This window comes from Garra rufa, chromosome 21, assembly GCF_049309525.1.
Source record: "Garra rufa chromosome 21, GarRuf1.0, whole genome shotgun sequence".
Lineage (NCBI taxonomy): Eukaryota > Metazoa > Chordata > Actinopteri > Cypriniformes > Cyprinidae > Garra > Garra rufa.
The window spans coordinates 37,547,370-37,567,677 of NC_133381.1; the positions used below are offsets into that span (position 1 = coordinate 37,547,370).

At 33.1% G+C, this 20,308-nt stretch overlaps 1 protein-coding gene across 1 annotated transcript in view; it reads right to left on the bottom strand.

The window, feature by feature from the left end:
• Positions 1-15,120: 15,120 nt before the first annotated feature.
• Positions 15,121-20,308, bottom strand: part of insyn2ab (inhibitory synaptic factor 2Ab) — a 50,965-nt gene continuing 45,777 nt past the window's right edge. The window contains exons 4-5 of the mRNA XM_073827570.1: positions 15,412-15,879; positions 15,121-15,259 (exon numbers count right to left, since the gene is read on the bottom strand). Of these exons, the coding sequence (XP_073683671.1) occupies positions 15,696-15,879 (184 nt within the window). The 3' untranslated portion in view covers positions 15,121-15,259; positions 15,412-15,695. The remainder of the gene's footprint in view (positions 15,260-15,411; positions 15,880-20,308) is intronic.

Here is a 20,308-nt window from a genome sequence, read left to right on the forward strand (position 1 = left end):
AAAAAAAAAATGACCCTTATGACTGGTTTTGTGGTCCAGGGTCACATATTTAGGTGTTTTTAGAAGTTTAGTAAATAATAAAAAAAATCTTACAAACATTGAGTTTACACTTACTTTTAGATATAAATTAAAAATAAATTATAAATTAAAAAAATGTAATTAAACATTTTTTTTTAATTAAATAAAAAAAATACCCCTATGACTGGTTTTGTGGTCCAGGGTCACATATTTAGGTGTTTTTAGAAATTTAGTAAAAAAAAAAAAAAAAAAAAAAATCTTACAAGCAATGAGTTTACATTTACTTTAAGATATAAATAAAAAAAATAATTATAAATTTAAAAAATTAAATGTAAAAAAATAATAATTAAAATTACATTTAAAAAATTACCCTTATGACTGGTTTTGTAATCCAGGGTCACATATTTAGTTGTTTTAGAAATTTTGTAAATAATAATAAAAAATCTTAAAAACAATGAGTTTACACTTAATTTTAGATATAAAAAAATATTATAAATTAATTTTTTTTTTTTTAATAATTAAAATTAAATTTTAAAAAATGTACCCGATGACTGTTTTTTTGGTGCAGGGTCACATATTAAGGTGTTTTTAGAAATTTAGTAAACAATCTTAAATCTTACAAATAATGAGTTTACACTTACTTTTAATGACGTTTTAATTTTGTGAGAAATGGCAAAAATGAATGCAATCCAAAAACTTAATTATATATAAACTAACACTAGTTCATTTAGTACTATTAGTACTATTAGTACTAATCAAACCAGGAACATAATGTATTTCATTTATTTTATTTTTTTATTATTAAATTATACTTTTCATAAATTCATAATGTGCAGCTTTACAGTCAGTTATTTAAGTTTCATAGATGTACAATGTAAATAGACTATACTGGTCTGTTTTTGATTCACTAAAAGAGTCATTCATTTAGGAGCTGTTTGCGCTGTCTGTTTATGAGTCACTGAAAGCAACCGGCTCATAGAGTCATTTGTTCATGGGACAAACTACACTGGTCGCTTTTGATTTACTAAAAAGAAATGTCTCAGAGTCATTCATTTATGAATCGGACTACACTGGTTGTGAGGTCTCCTTTTTGGATTCACTAAAAAAAAAACAGCTCAAAAGAGTAAGTCATTTGGAAGTCATATTACACTAGTTGCGCTGTCTGTATTTGATTCACTAAAACAACCTGTTCAAAAGAGTCATTCATTTGTGAATCAGATCTGGTGATGCTATTAACCAAGGATGTTTTGCTGTTTAGGCTGGTTTCTTGTTAGAAAAGATTTTATTAGTTGCAATATGAATATATTTATGAATGTTTTTGTGAGAGTTTTCTTTTCTCATGTAGCAGATTCACAAGATTTCTCAAAGTAAATTTCTCTTGTAAGTCCTTACCCAATATCCCAATATCCCATATGACATTCACACATCTGAGATGTAATTTCCTGTGCAGATGATCAACTCTTCGGAGAGCTGAGACATTATGAAATTAAGTTGGCCTTTATAAGGAGAATAATTACTAAGCTTTAGAAAATCCACATTCAATATGTTTTTACAGCAGGACCATAACTAGAGCCTTACAGGGGTTTACACCCATAGGGATGCAGCCATCAATCTTTTGTGTTAACATTGAATTTTCCCATCGAACGGGAACAGGCTTTAGCTTATTGTTCTTGTGTTTTCATGGCTCTAGGCCAGAGCTCTGGGAGTAAACCTGTTCATTTTGATCCCCACTGCCTATCCTTCATATACTGAAATCTGGCCCCTAATGTCCACTTATCGACCGCAAGAAGTGGCCAGGCCCCCTTCACTCTAGTGAACGATGGTGAAGAAAATAGACGGCTCCTTCCAAGTTTCAGATGGACATTCCTCAGTGTCTGTGCTCCAGAGCAACATCTCCTGGTAAATGCTGAGACAGTTTAATTACTTTGTTCATTATCACAAATTCTCACTTTCAAGAGTTATTTCCAGCATACAATGTGATAAAAATCATAAAGTTCACACGTTGATTTCACACTGCAGCTGTTTTACTGCAGTTATCTATAGGCTACTTCTATTGGTGTCAATGTTCACAGTACGATGGCATTTATCAACATTTATGTTTGCTTCTTTGTTTGTTTTATTACATTATAAATGCATTTACTGTAACTTTTGATCCATTTAATGCATCCTCCTTGCTAAATAAAAGTATTAAATTATTAAAGATTTTTCTGAAAGGTAATGGTATATAGGGCTGAGTAAAAAATATTGATTTCTCAATTTTAATCGATTCTTATTTATACTAAACTATATTGATTCTCAAATCCCCAAGAATCAGTTAATCTAGTCTGTTTTTAGTGCATCCCATCCAATAAATAGCAATAAGCTTTGTGCTTTGTTACTTTTGATATAAAACAAAATCTCAGATTTCAAATTCTGTCTATATTATTACAATATTAGAACAATAAATACCATTTTGGCACTGTTTAATGTGGAGTGATAGATTGCTGTAGAGATCAGTTTGAGAAAAGTGACAGTACTACTTAAATACCAGTTATAGAATGACTTAAACATGAATAAACATCCAAAAGCAAGAGTACAACTTACCAAAATCCATATCCTGTCTCTTGCAATTTCTCAATTACTGTTTCAACCACGGAAGGACAGCTATATATAACAGCTTGTAAACAATATGTCACGCAATGTCACATTTACATCATAAAAAAACAAATTCAGTGACCATAAACTTGCTAGTCAGCTGGACAATGAGCTCTAGAGAGGAGCATTTTGCTAAATATATGCACCATATAACATATCTGTTATTATTTTTCCAGTTTAATTTATGTTTGAATAAATCTGTCACGTTTTTGTCAGCCACCTTTTAAGTGTTTATCAATGTTTCAAAAAAAGAATTGGACTAGACATATAATTATGTAATCACTGAATGTAATTTAAGTGTTTGTATACAAACCAGTTGATTTTAACCTTCAATATTATAGTATTGTACTACCAACTGACTCTCGTGTATATTTTACTACAACAGCGTTTTAATGCAATGTTACAAAAAAATCTAAGATTACAAGATTTAAGTCTAAATATTTCGAGAATAAAGTCAAAATGAGGAGAATAAGGTCTAAATATTTCGAGAATAAAGTCAAAATTATGAGAATAAAGTTGAAGTGTTTCAATAATAAATATGAAATGTTTCGAGAATAAAGTCAAATTATTTTTAGAATAACATAAAAGTTACGAAAATTAATTCGCAGCAATACAAGATTAATGTTATAATATTTTGAGAGTATATTCTAGCCTATTGCACATAGTCTCAGTTTTATTGTGAATACAAACAATCAGATCACTGTATTCGCCTTAGTTTAAGAGCCATGTAAATCAGTCATCTTTCTGATTATAGTGAGGCATTTGTTACATTAAATTAGACTATTCTGTTTTTTTTTTCATTCCTTCTGATGTTCCTTCATGTTTATATTATGCTCTAAACTTGAAATAAAGAGGAAAAACACATTTATAATTTGTAATTCATAATAAAAACTGACAGAATTTGAAAGCTGAGCTGTGTTATGTTAAAAACAACATGAATGGTCACTTATATACCTCATTAAATCAACAAAATAACAACATATGTTCAGATCATTTTATTGTTGTTTTTTAATTAAATACATGTTTCAAGAATAAAGTCGAAATCTTTCGAGAACAAAGTCGAAATGTTTCATAAATAAAGTTCAAAGGTTTTGAGAATAAAGCTTAAATGTTATGAGAATAAACTTTGAACTTTATTTATGAAACATTTCGACTTTATTCTTGAAAGATTTCAACTTTATTCTTGAAACATTCTGACTTTATTTACTAAACATTTCGACTTTATTGTTAAAATTTCAAATTTATTCTTGAAACATTTCAACTTTATTCTCAAAACATTTTGACTTTATTGTTGAAATTTTTAATTTATTTTTGAAACATTTCAACTTTATTCTCAAAACATTTTGACTATTCTTGAAACATTCCGACTTCATTGTTAAAATTTCTAATTTATTCTCGAAACATTTCAACTTTGTTCGTCAAACATTCCAACTTTAATTACAAAACATTTAGACTTTATTGTTGAAATTTTAAATTTATTTTCGAAACATTTCAAATTCATTCTTGAAACATTCTGACTTTATTTACGAAACATTTCAACTTTATTGTTGAAATTTCAAATTTATTCTTGAAACATTTCGACTTTATTCTCAAAATATTTCGACTTTATTCTCGTAATTTCAACTTTGTTGTTAAAATTTCAACTTTATTCTCGAAAATTTTCGACTTTATTCTTGAAACATTTTGACTTTATTGCTGAAATTTCGACTATTCTCGAAACATTTCAACTTTATTCTCGTAATTTTGACGAATGTTGAAATTTCAACTTTATTTTCTAAACATTTCGACTTTATTCTCAAAACATTTCAACTTTATTCTCGTAATTTTGGCTTTGTTAAAATTTCAACTATATTCTCGAAACATTTTGACTTTATTCATGAAACATTCCAACTTTAATTACGAAACAATATTCTCAAAATATTACAAATTTAATCTTGGAATTGTAGATTTTTTATTTTCTTTGTTTTCCTTGAGATTTTTTTTTTTCCAAAATTTGCATTGTAATATAGACCTACCTGATATATCAAAGAATGTTGAATCTAAGTTAGATTATATATGTGTTTAGTTTATGGATTTAAAAACAATTCTGCAAAGTCCACAGACTGTCCCTGTTAGGGGATGTTTTTCAAAGTTAATCACAAATAATTGTTTTAAAATTGGCAGTAATATTTGATATTCAACATTTTTAAACCACTGCCCAAACTAGCCAGATTGTTAATGCCTCTAGTGACTGAGCACCTGTTTAACATCTGGTTAGTGCACCTGTCTCGATCTGAGACTCAGGTGGATGGATGAAATATAATATCCATCCACCTGAGTCCAAAATGATGATTTCTAGGTTAGCGTATGCTGAGAGGGTGCTGATACTGTGGCTCTGAGGTCTTTTTGAATGAGTTTTGCAGCTGTCGGCTAGTAGGACTGAACCTACATTCCACTGAGCAGAGAGAGGACAATATCCAAGGAGTTGTGCTTTTTTCCCTTCCAGATCAGTGGCATGCATTATTCATGGTTTATCTTCCAGGCTTAGACCCGCGCCCTGGGCCTTTAGACCGGTATGATCCCTCCATGAAGTACAGCTAGAAAGTTTAGGTCGTTTCTTCTGTCAGTTTTTGTGGGAGCGATTCTAAAGCTCTAAATCAAACTGAAGTGTCCTGACCCCTGCCTTCTAGCACTTGTGGGGCACGGTGGCGTGAAATTGTACAGGCTTTAATGTCTACAGAGACTTTCAGAGGCTATTACGGCTTTGAAAGCAAAAACCAAGCTGTTAGTGGCTTACTGTAAATAAACACAGTTAGGGTCAGATGGGAGAACGGATGGCAGTATAAACATCAGTATTACGTTCCTCGCATTCTCACATGACCTTAACCTGTCATTTTTTTCTCATTCTCTTCCATTGTAGCAGAAGATAATAGAAGCACAGTGGTGTTATAGTCTGAGGCCAATATTATCACATTCCCCTCCTGACACAATAGGGCAAGTCTCATATGTGAGAATTGAGTTATTAGAAAGACTCTGTTTAACAGCTCCTCTGATTCAACATTTCAGCCCATTAGTCGCGAGTGTCCTATTATGTCTCTCACACCCACAGTTTCATTCTCTCAGTGATTAACTCTCCTTACAAGGCAAGAGATACAAAACTCTTGCACACGGTTGCCTCTTTTTAGAGATATGCAAAGGGGGCTATTAAAAAGAAAGATTTTAATTAATTTGTTTGCTTTGCATTTCAATCAAAAGCTGATATACAAGTGAATTCACTTGAACTGAAAAATTGAATTGCTCTGAGGTTGCTCTATGGGGAACAGTAATGGAGTTCTCAGTAATGCTTCCTTTAAAAGTCAATTTGGCTATGCCGCTCATTCCACTGTAATGCTTTTCCATAGTTTTTCTATGTATTTTTAAATGCAAAAACACTTCTTGTGTGAACAGGCTGGGCAGGTTCACACACAGCACTATATACACTGTTTTAATCATTGTTTTAATCAACACTGGCTAGACATAAATATGAATGAATATGAATGAAAATTACCAAATGATTTTCTCACCCTCAAGCTAGGTGTATATGAGTTTCTTCTTTCAGATGAATACAATCGGAGTTATATTAAAACACGTTCTGGCTCTTCCAAGCTTTAAAATGGCAGTGAATTGCTGTTGAAATTCTGAAGCTAAATAAAGTGCATCCATCCATCATAAAAAGTACTCCATACAGCTCCGGGGGGCTAATAAAGGCCTTCTGAAGTGAATCGATGCATTTGTGTAAGAAAAGTATCCATATTTAGAACAATAAAGCTTCCACTAACTTTCTTTAACTTTTATTTTTTCTTTGCTGCAAACAAAATTTGGTTCTCGCGAGACATATTCTCACCGGAGCTTATCCGGTGAGAAAGTTAATATAACTCCTACATCCACTGGAACGCCACTCTCTCATGTATGCGTGTGCGACAGTTAGCGGAAGCTAGAGATTACTGTTTGTGAAGTTTAAATTATTGATTTTTTTCTTACAAAAATGTATCAATTCACTTCGAAAGGCTTTATTAACCCCCCGGAGACATGTGGAGTACTTTTAATGATGGATGGATGCACTTTTTTGGACTTCAAAATCTCAACACACATTCACTGCCACTATAAAGCTTGAAAGAGCCAGGACATTTTTTCTAAGGGGTGTTATGATGTTGCTAAAAAGAAGATTATTTGTGTATTTGGGGTAATGCAATGTGTTTATGTGGTCTGAGGTTCAAAAAACATGTTTTCACATACTGTACATTATTGTCTCTCCACTCTGCCCTGCCTTTCTAAAACGCATCAATTTTTACAAAGCTCATCGCTCTGAATAGCCAGCTATCCAGTGCGTTGTACCTCAAGCATGTGACAGACGTTACGCCCATTAACATGTTGTGATGCTGTGTCTGGACGAGACAAAAACAATAAAACCTATTATAAATGAGGCATTTGTTGTATCCATTGAGGACATAATTACACAATTACTGATTATAATGACTCATACTGTCTTTCTATGCACTGTGTACACAAGCACTACTCCACACTGCTCAAAACTCGTGTTTGAAAAGCCAGTAGTAAATTCTTCAAATATGAAAATGTACTTACAGGCTGCGAGTCAGACGTGCCAGATTGTCCTTGCAAAGTTGGAACTGCCCCACTTTATAGTGTGCACAGCCACATTGTAGGCAACTCTACAACAAAATATCTTCATGGAACATGATCTTTACTTAATATTCTAATGATTTTTGGCATAAAAGAAAAATCGATAATTTTGATCCATACAATGCTTTTTTGGTTATTGCTACAAATATACCCATGCTACTTAAGACTGGTTTTGCAGTCCAGGGTCACATTTAAGAAAGCTTATTTTTTGTTACATAAAATGCGTTTAAAAATTTGCCAAATTTGTCATGAATGCAGTGAATTCGCTCAACCAACTTAAACAAGAGTCTTTGACATTGCTGAGTGAGATCTAGGGTTACTGGAGTATTTTTTATCAGGAGACAAATATAAGAAGCAGAAAAAGTCTCAGTTCAGTCTCTATTTAATCTCATTGCTGTCTAAGCTAAAAAAAATAGATATTAATGAGATCTCAGTGTATTTCTCTTTCCTGTTCTGCTACCCTTTCAAATCTCTTTTACAGCTGCTAAGCTGTTTAATAATCACCCCAATAATGTCACTGATGGCAGTTCCTCATATGTGACCTTGGGCCACAAAAAAGTGATAAATAGGCTGAATAAATAGGCTTTCCATTGATGTATGGTTTGTTAAGACATGACAACATTTGTCCGAGATACAACTATTTCAAAACCTGGAATCTGAGGGTGCAAAAAAATCGAAATATTAAGAAAATTGCCTTTAAAGTAGTCCAAATGAAGTTCTTAGCAATGCATATTACTAATCAAAAATTAGGTTTTGATATATTTATGGTAGGAAATTTACAAAATATCTTCATGGAACATAATCTTTAATATCCTAATGATTTTTGGCATAAAAGAAAAATGGATAATTTTGACCCATATAATGTATTCTTGGCTATTGCTACAAATATACCTGTGCTACCTAAGACTGATTTTGTGGTGCAGGGTCACATATATGCTCAGCCTATATGTCATTGTAAAATGAGAAAACAGGTTACACGCCTTTTAGACCAATCACAAAAAGCCGCATTCATACACTGAAAGGATGATGTTGTTTTTTCATATCTTTGATGGTGCATATGGAGATCTGCAAAGGCCCACATGACGCCGATGCAAAGTAAGCACTTCACAAGTGGCTCTGGTTCTTGCACACATTAACCTCAGGCTGTAATTTCCATTAAAGCTCCTCAACCTTCTGTTGTCACAGAAGTTCTACAGGCCTTGTTAAGTCCACTGCTGAGTCTGAGTGTCCTCATAAACATTTGAAGGGTTGGGGGCACGAGCCCCGGCTGCTTACTTTTAAAGCCCGCTAAGCTCAAGTCCTCCATCATTTATTAATGAGCTCTTAGGAAACCTTGAATTTTTTAAAGCGGTGCGGGATGGAGATTAAAATTTAGCCCAAACCGGTTGTCGACAAACCCATCTGGCTTTTGCTGACTGTCTCACTCTCTCTCTCTCTCTCTCTCTCTCTCTCTCTCTCTCTCTCCTGCAGTTGTAATTACTCCTAATGCAAAAGCTTAATTTATTAACGGAAGGTGCTTTAAGCCGTTTGCTGTATAAACGCTCAACCTGTTCCTGCTGTGTGCGAGACTGTGTTTACTGTGCATTTCATTTATGCTGTTCCCTCTCGCTCCCTTTTTTATGTTGTTTTCTGTTTGCCGATGTAGAGAAAATCACTATGAGGCTGACCCTGGCTACACCTCATAGAAGTGTTTTCCCGGTATTGCAGACAGTCTGGGCTTTAACGGCCATTGCAAATGTTGTGAGGATGCTGCTTCCTTCCTATGAAATACAGAAAGTACAGTCATTTCCCATACAAAACTGACAATACAGAACAAATGCTAAGATCAGATGTTAAAATTCAGCTGCAATTTAATGTTAAGTTAAAGTATAATACAAAAATGTTATTAATAGTATGCATAATGTTATAAAGACAACATTTAAATAATTGGCTTTTATATTGTCTCTGTTATAAGGTCTGAGGCCAAAACAAATTATTAAAATATTATCTAGAGAGAATTTCCTTAGTGTTTTATTACTGTTTATATTGTTAAAACTAGAGCATCAATAGAATAAAATGATTTCCAACCAGTTTTTTATAAAGCAAAATGAAATAGTATTGATATTATTATTTTTTTTTTTAATATTGTTAAACATATTTAACTTCTGACAACACAAAAAAATATTTTTTATAAATAAGCATTTTTCCCCTCCCTGGTTTACATTTTATTGAGATGTTATTCTATGGTCTACAGTTATTCGACAGTCTGCAGTTATTATTCTGAGGTCACAGGAGCAAAGCTGGACAACTTTTCACGGCTAAATCTTTCTTTTTAAAGGCCAGTGGCGAAATATGGATTTTGTCGGACACGAGAGGCGCTCAAAGCATGAGCAACTATTGGGAAGATTACAGTCACTCCATATGCTCTATAAGATTTATCCTCAGCACAGACCTCTTTGAAATGAGATCCAGTTATCTGCTCACTGGTAAAATAGGTTTCTGCCAGCATCACAATCCTCTATAGCCTTAGTGTTGTAGTTTTGGCATGGAAGTGTAAGAATATTTCCATTAAAATGTGCCTGTATGCCTCATTTACAGGAATAGTTCAATCAAAAATTTAAAAAATGAAAGAATTTGCAGTAAATTTAATCATACTCATCCAAGATGTAATTTATAAAAAAAAAAAAAAATCATCCAAACAGATTTGGAGAAATGTAGCATTTTATCACTTGCTCAAAGCTGGATTATCTATGGAAGCTAGTTTTTGCAACTGAATTAAACAAATTAAAAATGACTTTTTTCTCAGAATTGTGTGATACAAATTCGCAATTCTGACAGTTTTTCTCAGAATTGTGAGATTTAAACTTGCAATTTCAAGGTATAAAGTCAGAATTGCAGTTATATATAAATATATATATATGGGGGGGGGGTACATAGATATAAAGTTGCACTTATGAGAAATTAAGTCAGATCTACGAGATATAAACTCGCAAGCCTGACTTTTTTTTCTCAGAATTGCGTGATATAAACTGACAATTTTTAAGTTCTAAAGTCTGAATTGTGTGATATAAACACATTTTTTTCAATTATTTGAATCCGGAGGGAAATCTACATGAATTAAGCACTGTTTACAAGTGGCAATAGTCCAAAACAGTTCAATACAGATATGTCACTGGATTTTAATATGAGAGGAAAACAGGGAATGCACGATTTTACTCGAAGAAGTGGATTATGGAATGGCATTTTGCCCAGAAGTGGCAAGTTAAAATGATATAAACTCACAATTGCAAGTAATAAAGTCATAATTCTAAGAAATACAGTCACAATTCTAAGTAGGCTAATGTCACAATTCTTTTTTTCTCAGAGAGCCTATCAGTCTTTTATTTCTCCTCAAAACTGGACTTCATAACTCACATTTGCGAGTTTATATCTTGCCATTCTGACATTATAACTTGCAATTGTGAGAAAAAAGTCAGAATTCCCAGGTATAAACTTGCAATTGTGAGTTTAAATCACACATTTCTGAGAAAAAAATCTAAATTGCAAGAAAAAAGTCACAATTGCAAGATATAAAAAAAATCAGAATTGGGATTGATTGTGAGATATAAACTTGCATTTGCAAGAAAAAAGTCAGAATTGTGAGTTTATATCTTGCCATTCTGACCTGCAATTGCGAGTTTATATTTCGAGTTGCAGAAAAAAGTCCAAATTTAAACTCGTGTTTGCAAGAAAAAGGTTTGAATTTTTAGTTTTTATCTAGCAATTCTGACTTTATATCTCGCATTTGCAAGTTTATATCACACAATTCTGAGAAAAAAACTGTGAGAAAAGAGAACTGTGAGATACAAACTCGCATTTGAAAGAAAAAAGTGAGTATTTTGAGAGTTTTTTTATCTAGCAAGTCTGACTTTTACTCTGTTACTCACAGCTGCTAGTTTATATTACACAATTTTGCAGAAAAGAGTCAAAATTGCGGGAAAAGGTCAGAATTGCAAGATATAAACTAGCATTTGTGAGAAAAAGTCAGATTTGCAAAATATAAATGCACATTTGCCAGAAAAGAGTCAGAATTGCGAGATTTTTCCAATTCTAAAGAAATGAAGAAACAAACTGATCTATATCTTGGGTGGCCTGATGGTGTCAATTTTCAGCAAATTTTCATTTTTGGGTGAATTATTATTCAAAAAAAAAAAAAGAAGAATATTTATTCCAAGAAAATGAAAGCAACTAGGACATCTTATTTTTTATTTTTTTTTAATAGTTTCTGTTGTGTCAAATATAAAATTGCCTTATTTTAAGGATTAATTCGTTTTTTGTCCTTGTAAAAAGGTCCACTTATGCAAATCCTTTTTCGTTTTTTTCTGCACCTTTTTCTTAATCAAGACTCCTCTATGAATTTGTTTGGAAAGATTGCAAGGATGCAAAACTGCAATCAGTTTTCCGTGTCATTTCGGTCATGACTTCCATTTGCTCATCAGCTTAAGTAGCAACTGTTATCAATATTAAAATAAGGCTGTTTGATCAGAGAATAAGTGCATGCAAAGTCTAAAGAGATTTGTTTGTAGTCATACCCCTACGACAGGTCAGCAGAATTACATTGGCCATGTTTGCATTAGTTATGTTTGCAGAAAGAGTTCAGAGGAATATTTCATCCCTTGAGTCAAAGTGACTGACAGTATCTTGGCAGCAGGTGTTCTACTGGAGGACGTCCAATCACAGAGCACGTCTGTAGAATGTGCGCCAAAGCTGAAGCCAATCAATTTTAGAGAGAAGTGTTGCAACCATCTCATCCTCCAGCTGAGTCCTGTTCAAAGCACTATTCAATCATCTTCATGAATTGAGTATCACCACCGCAATCCACTTTGCAAAGCAACCCACACTCCTTTGGCCTGGCGCTAAAGAACGTTCACGGGAACAGGACAGTCGAGTCAAAATATTTTGCATCGGTTTCTTTATTGTAAATGCACTGTGGGTAGAAATTGTATAAAATGTAATATTGCACAATAGAAATCAATTGCACTTTCTCAAGGTATGATGAATTGTGTTATGCTACAAGAATATGCAGGTACTGTGCTCCAATTAAACAACAAGATACTGTGACCAAGGAACTTATTATTACTTTTAAATATATGACCGATAGTTATCAAAAACGCCCTCCAAGTATGAAGGTTCTTGGGCTACCAGCTAAATACAGTGTTTGGCACTGTAGTGAAGACATTAGACTTGTGAATATCTAACACAAAGACTGTTTAAAGCTAATAAAATGCTAAGCACAGTTTGTATATACATAGCCCTCGTTATGTTACCTGCATTATTATACTCCCCAATTTTTGTGTTGTGATCATTTTATTATTTTGCTTTAGGTGGGTAAACAAGCACAAGATTTCTTGACTGCCATCATATTTAAAATTTAATTGAGCAAATGACATGTCAGCTTGAACAGAGTGGTGTGTTTTATAGTATAGAGCCTATTTCTATTGTTTTGTGTTCTGTATTTGTGCACTTTCCACCATATAACACCAAACAATTTTCATCTAAACAAGTCTTTTTTTTTGGAACATGTTGTCTGTAATCTCTAGCCAATGGAAGCCAGTTTCCGAAACTGATTTAAAAATAATAAAAGGTAATTGTGACTTTTTATCATGCAATTCTGACTTTTTTTTTCTTGCAATTGCATGATATAAACTCGCAATTGCCAGAAATAAAGTCATAATTCAAAGAAATAGTCACAATTCTAAATAGGCAAAAGTCACAATTCTTTTTTTCTCCTCAAAACTGGACTTTATAACTCACAATTGCGTCAAGCAGTTTATATCTTGCCATTCTGACTTTATAACTTGCAATTGTGAGTTTATATTACGTAATTCTGAGGAAAAAAGTCAAAATTGTAAAAAGAAGTCAGAATTGAAAGATATAAACTTGCATTTGCGAGAAAAAAATCTAAATTGCAAGAAAAAAGTCACAATTGCAAGATATTAAAAATCAGAATTGGGATGGATTTCGAGATATAAAAGAACTGTGAGATATAAACTTGCATTTTTGAGGAAAAAGTCATAATTACGAGGAAAAAGGTAGGATTTGCAAGATCCAAACTTGCATTTGCAAGAAAAAAGTCAGAATTGTGAGTTGATATCTTGCCATTCTGACTTTATAACTTGCAATTGCAAGTTTATATTACACAATTCTGTGGAAAAAAGTCAAAACTGTGAGAAAAAAAGTCAGAATTGTGAGATATAAGAGAATTGCAAGATATAAACTTGCATATTTGAGGAAAAAAAAGTCAATTGCAAGTAAAAAGGTAAGAACTGCGAGAGGCAAAATCGCATTTGCAAGAAAAAAGTCAGTATTTTGAGTTATCTAGCCATTTCACTTTATAACTCACAACTGCGGAAAAAGTCAAAATTACGGGGAAAGTCAGAATTGCAAGATATAAACTAGCATTTGTGGGAGAAAGTCAGAAATGTGAGTTTATATCTCACAATTGCGAGTTTATATCATAATTCTGAGAAAAAAATCTAAATTGCTAGAAAAAAAATTATGAATTGCGAGATATAAACTTGCATATTTGAGAAAAAAAGTCAATTGCAAGTAAAAAGGTAAGAGTTGCAAGATACAAACTCGCATTTGCAAGAAAAAAGTCAGTATTTTGAGTTTTTTTCTAGCCATTCTGACTTTATAACATACAACTGCGAGTTTATACTACACATTTGCAAGAAAAAGACAGAACTGTGAGATACAAACTTGCATTCGTGAAAAAAAATTCAGAATTGCAAGTTTTTTATCTAGCAAATCTGACTTCATAACTCATTGCAATTTTAAATTATACAATTCTGAGAAAAAATCTAAATTGCAAGAAATAAGTCTGAATTGCGAGCTAAAAAAATCTGAATTGTGATGAATTGCAAGATATGAAAGAATTGCAAGAATTGTGATTTAACTCGCATTTGAGAGAAAAAGTCATAATTATTAATATTAATATTATGCAATTCTGAAAAAAAAAACGTTTTTCTCAGAATTGCAGGGAAAAAGGTCAAAATTGCAAGATATAAACAAACACATTTGCGAAAAAAAGTCTGAATTGCAAGATAGAAACTCACATTTGCAAGAAAAGTCAGAAATGCAAGTTTATATCTTGCAATTCTGACTTAATTGACTTAACTCGCAGTTGTTAATATTATTATTTTTTTTATTATTATTATTTAGTGGTGGAAACAAGCTTCCATACCAGCCATTTTCAAGTCAAAAATATTTTTACTGATAAATTGATCTAGCTTTACAATATGTTGCAAATACAGTGTTACAGTGTTAAAAAAATAGTTTCAGACCTGAACATCTGCAAGTCGAAATTTTGAATGTAAATGTTTGTCTTGTTCCAGAAATATCCATGGCCCATTATTTAACACAAAAATCTATATAATTGAAAGACGAATCATTATATTTTCATAAAGATTTTTTTTCCACTTTTCGAGAACACCAGTGTGTAAAACCTTTTTCATTCATACATTTACAGCCTAACCATTTATGACATACTAATTGTGCATTCTCAACATTTTCCAGAAAAATATCTCTATAAAGTCATTTATTAGTGCATGCAGTCTGATTCTGCATTTACTCACTAATTTAATTTCAATAATTTCATTTATTCTGTCAAAGAATGATAGTCAATTTTCACTTAAAATTAAAGAGGAGAGACTTTGAGAGAGAAAGAAAGAAAGAAAGAAAGAAAGAAAGAAAGAAAGAAAGAAAGAAAGAAAGAAAGAAAGAAAAAAAGAAAGAAAGAAAGAAAGAAAGAAAGAAAGAAAGAAAGAAAGAAAGAAAGAAAGAGACAGAGGTATATCAGCTATCAAATCTACTTTATAATTCAAAAGTTTGTGCTTTGCTGATTAGATGTCTTTGATGTACAGCTCCAAGTAGTTTTGTGGCAAACTAGCGTTTAGCTTTGAAGTTTCTTGTCGCCTCTGCAGGGTCCCTAAAGAAAAATGGGATAAATGTAGAAAGAAGAGAGATCTCAGAATTAAACACTGAAAAAAAAAAACACACACACACACACACACACACACACACACACACACACACACACACACTCACACAGCGCATCTACAAGCATCCCTGCTGTCTTACCTTGCTAACTTGACTAAACCTAAGGATCATTGTGTAATCCCATTGAAAAATGTGAGATCAGGTGAATTCAGCAGTTCCCAAACTCAGAGAGTTCATCAGAGGGTCATGATTAGAAAACAACACTGTTATTCCTTATTAAAATCCAGTCGCACATTGAATCCCATGATGCATGTTCCAAAACGGTGGCTAGCAGTGAGCATTTCTCCGTGATTATCTGATCAGTCAAGCAAAATTCCACTAGAATTTGCTCGGTGTGATGGTTTCAGGGATCCCCAATCCGTACGTTAGAGGAACCAGAGTTTCCATCGCGCATGCTTCTTGGACTCAGTCTTGGACTTGCGTTTGGGTGTGGAGGTGAACACCTCGTGTGTGTAAGGCAGAGAGGGGTAGGACGGCTCTTCTAACGGACACAGTCTCTTCATTAAGGGCTGCAGTTTGTCCTCTTGAAGTTTGAAATCTAGTTCCACGCTAAAAGAGAAAAAGGAAGATTTTAGGTGATAATGTAGAGATCATATCAAAGCAGATTACACAAAGGTGTCTGGAAGAGGATCTAAATGAGTCAAATTGAAGACAACAATAAATCAAATTTGACTTTTTAAATTAGTTTTCCTTATTTTATTATTATTTGGGATCGACATCCCAATACTGTATTCAAAGTGCATTAATAATATATATTTTTCTTATATTTCATAATTTTATCATCAAATATACACTGCCGTTCAAAAGTTTGGGGTCAGTAAGACTTGTAATAGTCTTTAAAGAAGTCTCTTATGCTCATCAAGGCTGCATTTATTTGATTAAAAATACAGAAAAAATTTTTTTTTTATTTTTTATTTTAACATACTTTAAAATAGAATTTATTCCTGTGATGAAAAGCTCCAGTCTTAAGTGTCACATGATCCTTCAGAAATCATTCTAATATGCTGATTTATTATAAGAATGATCAATGTTGGATAATATCAACAGCTGTATTGCCAAATATTTTTTGGAACCTGTGTTTTTTTTTTTTTTTTTCAGGATTCTTTCATGAATAACAAGTTTAAAAAGTACAGTGTTTATTCAAAATATAAATATTTTATAACAATGTAACAATATAACAATTATTTATTATTAACTTTTAAAAAACTTTTAATTATTAACTTAATACATACTTGGTGAATAAGTATTAATTTCTTAAAAAAAAAAAAAAAAAGAAACAATAAAATGTACTGACCCCAAACTTTTGAACGGTAGTGTATGTCACGTGATATATTTAATAAATCCAGACCAAATAAAGTATTAACTGCCATTCAAAAGTTTGTGATCAGTACGATTTGTAATGTTTTTCTAAGACGTTTCTTCTGCTCATTAAGGCTGCATTTATTTGATCAAAAACCCAGAAAAAACTGTAATATTGTGAAATATTTTTTCAATTTAAAATAACTCTTTCCAATGTGAATATATTTTAAAATGTAATTTATTTCTGTGATGCAAAGCTGGATTTTCAGCATCCTTACTCCAGTCTTCAATGTCACATGATCCTTCAGAATCATTCTAATATGCTGATTTATTATCAATGTTAAAAACATTTGTGCTGCTTAATATTTTGTTGGAACCTGTGATACTTTTTTCAGGCTTCGTAAATGAATAAAAAGCTAAAAATAACAGCATTTATTTAAAATAGAAATCTTTTGTAACAATATAAACTACTATTTAAAAGTTTGTGGTCAGTACATTTTTATTCTTTCTCTTTTTTTTGAAAGAAATTAATCATTTTATTCAGCAAGGATGTGCTACATTGATAAAAAGTGATAGCAAAGACTTATAATATTAGAAAAGATTTCTATTTTGAATAAATGCTGCTCTCTTTAGCTTTTTATTCATCAAATAATCCTGAAAAAATAATCAAAGGTTCCAAAAAAATATTAAGCAGCACAACTGTTTCCAACATTGATAATAAAAGTAATAATTCTGCATATTAGAATGATTCCTGAAGGATTGTGTGACACTGAAGACCGGAGTAATGAAAATTCAGCTTTGCATTACAGAAATAAATTATATTTTAACATATATTCAAATATAAAACCATTATTTTAAACTGCAATAATATTTCACAATATTACTGTTTTTTTTTGTTTTTTGTTTTTTGATCAAGTAAATGCAGCCTTGATGAGCATAATTCTTTACAAAACATTAAAAATCTTACTGATACCGATACTGATACTGAACAACAAAATAAATGCTGTTTTTTAACTTTATTATTACTATATTATTCTTGAAAGAATCATGAAAAATATAGATATTATTTTGTCCCAAATTAGCATATTACAATTTCTATAGGATCATGTGACACTGAAAATTCAGCTTTGCATCACAGCAATAAATACATTTTGAATTATAATCAAATAGAAAACATTTTAAATTGTAATCATATTTCACAAAAACCGTTGTTCCATTTTTTTTTTACTATATTTCTATTACACAAGAGACTGAGGACAAGAGACTTTTATTTAGAAAGATTAAAAAGTCTGACCCCAAACTTTTGAGTGGCAGCGTGTTTTATTATAATAATGTTAAAATATTATTTTGAAATGTTACATTATTTAGCCATTGTTTTAACAATCAGTTCCCAAAGGATGCAATTTTTCTAGTTCCTGCTGAAATCCTCTTTCACTCAGTAATGATTTGACAGTAAAATAAGTTGCAAATGCCGTTTCATGTTTGAGTTTTGTCCACCTTAGAAAATGTTCTGAGCGTAACCACCTCATTCATGACCTCTAACATCATGACTAAGCTGTTTAGCTCAGTCTCAGCGTTTGTGTGTACGTGTGAGTTTGACTGTCCTCGCACAGCCACAGCCTGACCTAGTCTTCCCTCTAAAGTCATAATCCCATGACAATCAGATGATTCCTGATGATTGCAGTGGCTAAACTCCCAGATTAACCGTCAGAGGCAGCTTTAATCTGATCTAAATGAAATCATTCACAAAGCAGCGTCCGACTCATCAGTGTAAAGAACAGAGACAGACCAATCACACATAGCCCATCAGTACAACTCACTTTCAGCTGCCCCATTCCTCACTCTCCTGCACTACAAATGAGCGTATTGGAAATCAATGCGGTTTGACTCATCAATTACATCCATTTATAAAAGATCTGTGCAAAAAAGAGAGCTCTCTAACCAAATTGCAGCATGGGAGTCAATTATGTTCATCTCCGTCTTTACGCTGAGGGTTAAGGAACGCTTTATATATGACAATCAAGCCCTTTGGCTTTCATTTAAAGTTTTGTATTGGATAACGCACACATTGCGTTTAATTAAAAGCTGTTATGGTGAAACGCAGACATTAAGCATTCAGCTCATTATGGAATTTTGCACTGATTTTCAAAGCCTTTGAAAATACGATAGCATTTTATCACAACAGCGCACAAACAAACACTAAACCAAGACTTTTTCCCACTATATTCAAATCGAGACAACAGAACGCACCAAAAACAGACTAAAACCCAGGGAGGCAAAGCGATCTGCATCTCATTTTCAAGTCTGTCCTGGATTTTCACAAATGATCAGAAAAACTTCCCTGGCATGATATATTTAGAAGCTGCAGTGTTTGGTTTGTCTATTTACAGAACTTGTGAAAGCTCAGCGGTTCTCGGCAGACTCTCTGAGGGTGAAAGAGAATGGAACAGCAGCGTGTTCCTGCTCCTGGTTGGGCTAAACTACACTCAGCAATTAATCACAGGAAAAACCTGAGCAGTTACCTTGTGTACACTACCAACAGGGGGTGTGAAACATATGGGTAGCTGGTGAACAATGCACAGCAAACAATTGCAGGATCTGCAAACCTGGCTCAGAATGGAGATGTCTTAAGGTTATCAAGTATCCTAAAAACTGTTCTTTATTTTCTGTTCTCTTAAATGGGGTTTTGCTACCCTGGAAATCCAGAGGTCTCGCGAGAGCACAATTTGAATTGTCTCTGCAAGACACTCTGGCATCAAGCAATGATGCAGGTTACTGCAATACGTAAGCAATAGTGGGAACCAATCAAATCGGTGTATCTGATGTAGGCGGGCCAGAGATGAGCTAAGCTGATGATGACAGCACTGCAACGTCCGAATCATATAGTAAACTTTGAAAGATCGCTGTCGCTACAGATGAACAACAAGTTGTTTGAAACGGCTTTGGCCGCTACAATGAACGAGTTAGACTTGGCTTTCCATATAAAAGAGGAACAGAAAACCGAAAACTCGAATCGTTCCTTTGCAGGAAGGACGTTTTTGCTGTTTTGCCGACTGGATATGGCAAGAGTTTAATCTATCAGTTCACGAGTTCACGCTTACATATAATTAGCCGGAGAATATGTTTGGCGCGCTGTCCGGTGAAGGGCTCCGAGCTCGGGAGTGGCCCGAACCCAGAGTACATTACCCCCCAATAGGAGTAGTGAGAACTCGGAGTGATGAGATGGGGTGGTGGAGGTTTACTGATAAACCATCGAGTGAATTGAGGTGAGTCAGCTGTATTTAAACCTATGGCGCTGATTGACTTGTGATGTTTACGCTAAGCATCTGACGCGCTTCTCCCGAACTTTGTTAATGAAACATCATTTAGCTCTGCTGGTAGCTAAGCGTGTATTGTTGTGATTGGTTGTGGCGTTATCCAATTGCGTGCAGTTAGAGTTTCAAATGCACGCTTGGTGCCGCCCCTCGAGTTAGGCAGTTTTCATTGCTCGATCCCAGACCCATAATCTTAATAGATTAGGGTCTGGATTTTTCCAGGCTAGGGTTTTGCAACAACAAATTATCTCTTAGAGCCACTTTCAATACATACATTCTTTTGTAATGTTACTGCTGAAAAAAGGAAAATTCCTACTATATCCACCTGATGAGCAACACCATGATGGATTCTAAGTTATGTTTTA